Source organism: Hyalella azteca, unplaced genomic scaffold (genome assembly GCF_000764305.2).
Source record: "Hyalella azteca isolate HAZT.00-mixed unplaced genomic scaffold, Hazt_2.0.2 contig15658, whole genome shotgun sequence".
NCBI lineage: Eukaryota > Metazoa > Arthropoda > Malacostraca > Amphipoda > Hyalellidae > Hyalella > Hyalella azteca.
This window is the reverse complement of record NW_025945500.1, coordinates 20,456-27,468: the sequence shown is the minus strand read 5'-3', so window position 1 is coordinate 27,468 and position 7,013 is coordinate 20,456. Positions and strand designations below refer to the sequence as shown.

Below are 7,013 nucleotides of genomic sequence, written 5' to 3'. Positions count from 1 at the left end.
CAATATTAAACATTTTCTCTAACTCACTTCACCGCGTTCGACACATTTATGTTTTTTCTTTATTGCAGCTGGTCTTCAGTTTCCTAATATTTTACACATGAATGGTTTTCTATAATCAACTCACTGATTTAAAAACGTGTCACTTATTTTAATTTGAGTTCCATTCCTAATGATTCCATTCACTTTCCTAAAAGCGGTGATTTTCCGCTGATTTCCAAAAGACGTTATCTGAGTCATTACAACACAACAATAGACAAAACTCCTGAGGAACTCGGATTCTCTAAACTTATATATTATCAGAATTGACTTACGTTTTTTGGCAAGCATGCAATTGAATGCCAATTATCAGAAGTGCCATATTACTGTGATGGTGTTCACCTAAATGCTATCTATTAAAATATACCAACGTGTCAATTTTTGCTCGTTCTAGATGCTTCTTAATAACCCGACTGCATGTATTGAATTCACTCAATAAATAATATATTCTTCAGCAGCTAAACTCGTAGCTCAGTTCTGCGACTGTGAGAGGCATTGCAGACACATTAATTTTCCACCATTGGTATCAGTCAATGTTGTCTTCTGTTGATCTATTCAACTATTGAAACGAAGCTAACGAATAAAAAGTTGTAATCCAAAATCTTAATTAGTGCCCTAAATCATGTATTCCATGGAACAGACTTTTATTAACTTGCTTATTAAACGCGATGAAACTTGGAAAATCACATGATTTTGATGGACGTGCCCTAATAAATAAAACAAAATTTAGTTTTTGCCTTTACATAAACACAAATTTTTCTCTATTGGCCTGGTTTATCTATGCAAATAATAATTATGCAGCTACAATAATTGTATCATAGAATCAGGCATCACTGGTAGAATTCCGTCTTTTGCCATTGGTTTTCTGCTTGAGTTTCGTAAGCTACGAAGATGAAGAATGACAGGCGTCTTGAAAAGTCTAAAGTGAATTTTTCTTACAAATTTTCTCAGATTAAATAATTATTATAAAAATGATCCTTGATAAAAGCAGCGGAACACATACATTTCTCTAGAATACAACCATTCTCAATCCTTTTCGTTATATCACGAAAATTGGTATGATGCTTCAGACTTTGCGCAGGGCAACAGCAGATAAGAAGTGTCCGTTCTGGCAGATACCAGCACCATTCGTCATGAGCCTGTACAGATTGGAGGTCTGAATGAAGGCTTCAAGCCTGTTTTCGCTAGCCAGCGCTCGCATGATTGAGGTTAGAGTTTCAGCAGCTTGTTGACCAATGGCTGATCCTTGTCCTAGCACGCTCCTGAGAGCAAGGGATACGTGATCCAGAATATCTTCATTTGTTCCAAAACTGATTGCTTGAGCAAGGTCGACGATCGCATCGCGTGTTTCATTACCGACTCCGTTGATGTCAGTCAAGACTCGCGATAAAGATGTAATGACTTCTCGGACCGGGCCCTCCGAATTGTTGTTGCTGACATCACGCTCGAAGAGACTTCTAATAAGATTAGTGACATCAGTGACTGTCTCACTCGCAATCGGTGTCAGATCAGTCACTAGATTGACAACCGTATTGAAAATTTGGTTCGCAGCATTGCCAGCATCAGGAAGATTCTGTCCCACAACGGCTCTGATAAGACCGTTGATAGCGGCTATTGTGTCTTGACTTGCAGCGACTGCAGCTTCTTGTCCACCCAAATCAAGCCCGGTGACCACTGAGATTGCTTGAGCTGCTGTACTCGCTACAGTTTGTTCAAAAAAGGTCTGCATAACTTCGGACAGAGGAATTAAAATATTCGTATTGAAATCATTACCGTTGGACTGTGTCATCAGCCGGAAAAGCTGGACGAACGCTTCTAGGGGGTTGCCCTTTTGTAGGGCTTGGGTATTGGCCGAAAGAAATTCACCCTGTCTCGAGCTCAGTTGATATTCCAAGTCACCCACAAGGACAACAATTCCGTCTTCGTCTGAGGCAGTTGTGTTTTGTGATTGTTCTTCTGTTGATTCGAGCATCAAGTCGAGACCTCCTATAGTTTCTTCCAGCGAATGAACTCATCCTTGTCAACCTTTTGGTCTCCGTTGGCGTCCACCTCGTGCCAGAACAGACGGAAGCATTCACGTCTAGATATAATTAGTCAGTTAATAATTATATTCAGGTCATTACCACTAACTGTCTAAGGAATAATATAAAACAATTTCAAAAATATAAATATATATATTAATATTTGTATATATCTATATATCTACATATTCAATATCTTAGTTTCTCATTCGATGTTGAAGTTTGGACAATTTTTCAAGTGACGCAGGTGAAAACTATTAACTCGAAATATGCAGTAATTGCTTATAAGATTTCATAATTACTCAATGAAAACCAAATAGCTTAAAATATCAACAGTCATGTGGGAGAAAAAATTAATTTTCGATAGATATACAAGAGAATGGCACAAAATTTTCACACAACATAATAATGATCCATCATCCAAGCACTTGTAACAGTCAACTGCTATAGCAGTGACCCCTGATAGTTCTGAATGCCTCAGCTCTCTAATTTACCTTTCTAAAAGAGTTCCTTCCCCTTCTGTAGCCAGGTCTCCAATAACTTGAGATAAGCAGTCCTCAAATTCCGTTTGATCGAAGCTATAGAATTCGATCACATTGCAGGGCGAGACTTCTGCTTGCCTGCCGGAGATCGTTGCTTCAGACGCCTGAACTTGAAACGTCTGCATCAGACGTCGTTTCAGCAAGGGACATGATTCTGAAATATTTTAATATTTGTTTAAGAACAATTTCATTCAAATTAAAATAGTGTTCGGATGCATCTCAATGCAATTAATTCTAAAGTGTATTTTAACTATTTTTAAACTATCGATGGATAGTTTAATTTCACAGTTATTATAGGAGCAATCTGAAGGTAGTTGAGTTTTTTTTTTGTTTTTTTTTCTGAAAACGACATCGAGTGCGACAGTCTTTCGCTTGAATAGTAGAAGTATCGATGTGCTGATGAACCTATGTAGCAAAAGATAGTAAATCAATTTCATCTGTGAAGATATGTACCGTAATACAAGATATTTTCATAAAGTTTCTAAAGTTCACACGAAACAAGAAAAATGTTGTGAATTTTAATTTACCTTTTATCAATGGTTTTCGTTTATGATAATTTTCATTACGAAACATCCACCAGCCTCTTTACTATTTACATTCGCCAACATTCATGTAGGATTTATACATCTTTATTCTGACCATGAAGCTTCATTTACGCAGATACTAAGAGAATAAAAAACTGAAAATATATTGCACTGTGTCCAGATAAAGCTTATTTATGATCTACTAACGCTGTACTTCCTAATATTACGTCTCGAATAATCATTTAAATTGCAGCTTGCACTGTCAAATCGTCAACGACATCGCATCACATCGGTCATGCTCACTGCTGTACACAAAACAAAGAGTTTACTTTCATCGATACAACCTGCGCAGCATTTATTATAATTTTTACACTGAAGATAAAATATAAATATATTTCATATGAGCTCTGAACCCGGATATGCATCGCAGTTTTTAGCGCATTTTCTCATTTATGGAAAAAATGCGCTATTGTGCTCGCCATGTCCGTCCGTCCGTCCGTCCGTATGTCCGTCTGTCCGTCCGTCCGTCCGTCCGTCCGCCCGTCCGTCCGTCTGTCCGTCCGTCCGTCCGTCCGTCCATCCGTCCGTCCGTCCGTCCGTCCGTCCGTCCGTCCNTCTGTCCGTCCGTCCGTCCGTGACTTCACGTTTTCGTCGACGAGAAAATGCGCTCTCTGTCACTCACTGCAGTGAGTACTGAGTTATATTTTTTCTAATACATCGCAGTTTTTTAAGAAAAGTCAGTCAGTCCCAACGGCCAACGAACCTGGTGATGCCCGCGCCGACTGCAATGAGAGAAAAAAAGAGCGTCAGTGAATATTTTAACTCATTCTCAGATTTGTTTTTATTCTAATGCTTCGCATACAGAGATAGCAAATTTTTTACGTTGAATAAAAATTATGAGTAATTGAGTTAGTTTAAAAAAATCCCAGTGACACTTTCGGTATTATTGAAATGCGTTGATCAGGATTGTTCATCACAACTATATGTGTAATCACTGTATCAAATCGCCTTTCCATCTATCATATTAATTCTCTTGCAAAAGTAATGTTAATTAAAGCAAAAAAAGCATGCATTTTCGATTTAAAGGGTGGAAGTGTGAGGTAGCGCAAAAAGAGACGCGATTAAAATGAAACTTTAATTACTTAATTTAAAACACTGCAATTAATTTTTTCAATTAGAATTTGGTAAATTCGAATTTTAACACGGAAGTTTAAAAGAGGTTTTTAAATAAAAGTTCGAATGACCCAAGCTTCAATTCGCATTACCTAAATTTGAGGTAATACACTCGCCGTATAATTGATTTGAACGATCGAGAACGAGATTCACCAATCTCATTAATTATTTACCAATCACGCAACCACGCCGGTGTTAATAGATAATTAATTACGTAATTAATATCGATACAAAATAATGTAGATGCATATACATGACCGCAAGCCGTAATTTTTTTCCCCCCTGCTTGCTGCTATTTGAAAAGTTTAATGTTATAAAAAAGTTAAACGTATTTAAGAAGCTGAACTTTAAGCCAAAGTACAATGCGGAATCAGCTTTAAATTTAATTCTCATGTTCGCAACACAATGCTACATGATCATATTATATACCAAGCCACAATGATGGCAGTCACTAAAACTAGTAATCACTAACATAATGAATCACAGAATCGCTTCATTAAGATTTTAAAACTCACCACTGAGAGCACTGCCATCAGCAGCATCAGCAACTGCAATAAAAAATATTATCTCATTAGTAATTACATACAATAATTACTTATTTCTTTCGATTTCCATCTTGTTTAGCGTGCTTATCGTACCCCCAGTTAAATTAAATTCATTTAATATTAAAAAATATGTAATGGCATTTACCAGTCGCTACTGAATATGTGAATATGATTACACTGAGTACATAAGTATATGATGAATATGAATATGAATATTTAGAGACAATCCTTGAGGATTGTCTCTAAATATTCATCATCAGAGCATCATTAATTTTAGTAATGAAAAACCAAATCTGACAAATTGAACAGGGAAAATAAAATTTTTCTTACATTCATGAAGAAGTTCATCGCCAACAAGTTTCTCTGTAATGCGACGGCTATTCAAACTTTCTGTGAGCTTCTCAGCGCTTACACTGTGCCTGTCTAACAACAACTGACGCCGCAGCGCTCGTTACATTGCTGTCATTATTTCATAGTCAAATAGAACGTGTTATTATTTCCTTTTGAATGCAAGTTTTGGTGCTGCTCAGTTGTTTTGCACAGCTGTACATTAGATAGCAGCAATGTACAAAGAAAATTCGATAACGATTTCCCTTTGAGAGTTCTGTAATTTAGCAGAAATATTTTTCCGCCGTACACTTTCGAGAGAATCAATAAACAAATAACGATTTAAAATGATTGTAAAATCAATAAATCTATAACATAAAGATTCTAGATAATTTTCTGCATTTACCTTACGCGATTGTTCAAACAGAACTCTTTGTTGCAGCTGAGAACGTCGTGGATCGCTATACTTCCAGACTCGCAAATATTCGAATGTTTAGATATTTTGAGTGAAATTTATGATCGCAGGTATTGATGTGATTTTTATCGTCTCGTTCTAACAGCTCTGAAAGTCAAATAAAAGTCGAATGATCGATTCAAGTTTCCAAACAAAAAAGCTAACACTTGCAAATGGTCGATATGCGCAAAATGCGTAAAAATTTTGAATTCATATATCATCATTCGCGAACGTCATGTACTCGAGAATATTTTCTATAAATTCCCTTTTTTGTTTTGAATTCTAACATTTTGTTTACATTTTTCTGACATGGCTTTGAGTCACTCAGGCCTCACTTTGGTATCAATCTCTCTCTCTTTTTAGCGCATTTTCTCATTTATGGAAAAAAGGCGCTATTGTGCTCGTCATGTCTGTCCGTCCGTCCGTCAGTGACCACGTTTTCGTCGACGAGAAAATGCACTCTCTGTCACTCACTGCAGTGAGTACTCAGTTATATTTTTGGAGTTTGCACGCTGCCACGTAAACTTAAATTGCAAGATCGTTCAATGTATACAGCTTAATTCTTAAAATTCGAATTACAGTGACACTTGAAGGGATGAATGAGACGTGCACCAGACCTGATAACGAAGAGAAGCTGCATGCTGGTCTTGCCTTGTTGACGCTGCGGTTTTCTTCTCCCGAGTTATACAATTACAGAATCTTTGAGACTGAATTTTTATTGTCTCAATATATTAATATTTATTTTCAGACTCTAATGAATGCTCTCAATCATTTTCATCAAACATCTAATTTCATCCAACAGCTAGAAGCGAAGCGAATCAATACTGCACGTCGTCGGTTGAAAAGGTCAATTTTTTTTCGAGACTCAATAGTATTTGATAATTTTTACAGAAATAATCAATAAAGCTGTGAAAAGATTTTTAAACAAAAGAATATCGGGAAAATGCTTGTAAAAACAGTTACTTTATAATAATTATTGAGTCGCTGCTATCGTTAAACTCATCAAAATCTTACTATTTAAGATCTCATCAAAAGATTACTAAAGAACTTTCTGAGTAGCAGTTAATATGAACAATGAAACATGCCTATTATACTATTTTCCTAAAATGGACTGGCCAACCACTTGAGTAATGAGAATTGTAACATTAATTTTATTCAAATAAAAAATTCGATTGAATATGAAGATGAATCATTATTAATTAATGTTCAATATAAAATCCATGATTATATCTATTAAATGTGAAAACATTTTAAGTTTGAGGGAACACGTCACATTTAATCATGCAGAAATCACGAATTCTTCTGCAATTTCTTCGCGCTGTTCCTTGCTGCCTTTTAGGGAATCTTTGATTTTCTATCAAATATTCTGTATTGGACTTAATTATTAAAGA

The 7,013-nt window shown here is 36.1% G+C and overlaps 1 protein-coding gene across 1 annotated transcript; it reads right to left on the bottom strand.

Annotated features, from left to right (window-relative positions):
* Nucleotides 1-1,871: 1,871 nt before the first annotated feature.
* Nucleotides 1,872-5,316, bottom strand: LOC108673611. Its single transcript, XM_018161462.2, has 5 exons — nucleotides 5,172-5,316; nucleotides 4,812-4,844; nucleotides 3,887-3,905; nucleotides 2,552-2,753; nucleotides 1,872-2,116 (listed from the first exon to the last, which is right to left on the bottom strand). The coding sequence occupies exons 1-5, from the start codon at nucleotides 5,187-5,189 to the stop codon at nucleotides 2,023-2,025; spliced, it is 366 nt and encodes a 121-aa protein (XP_018016951.1). The 5' UTR covers nucleotides 5,190-5,316; the 3' UTR covers nucleotides 1,872-2,022.
* Between the last annotated feature and the right edge of the window lie 1,697 nt (nucleotides 5,317-7,013).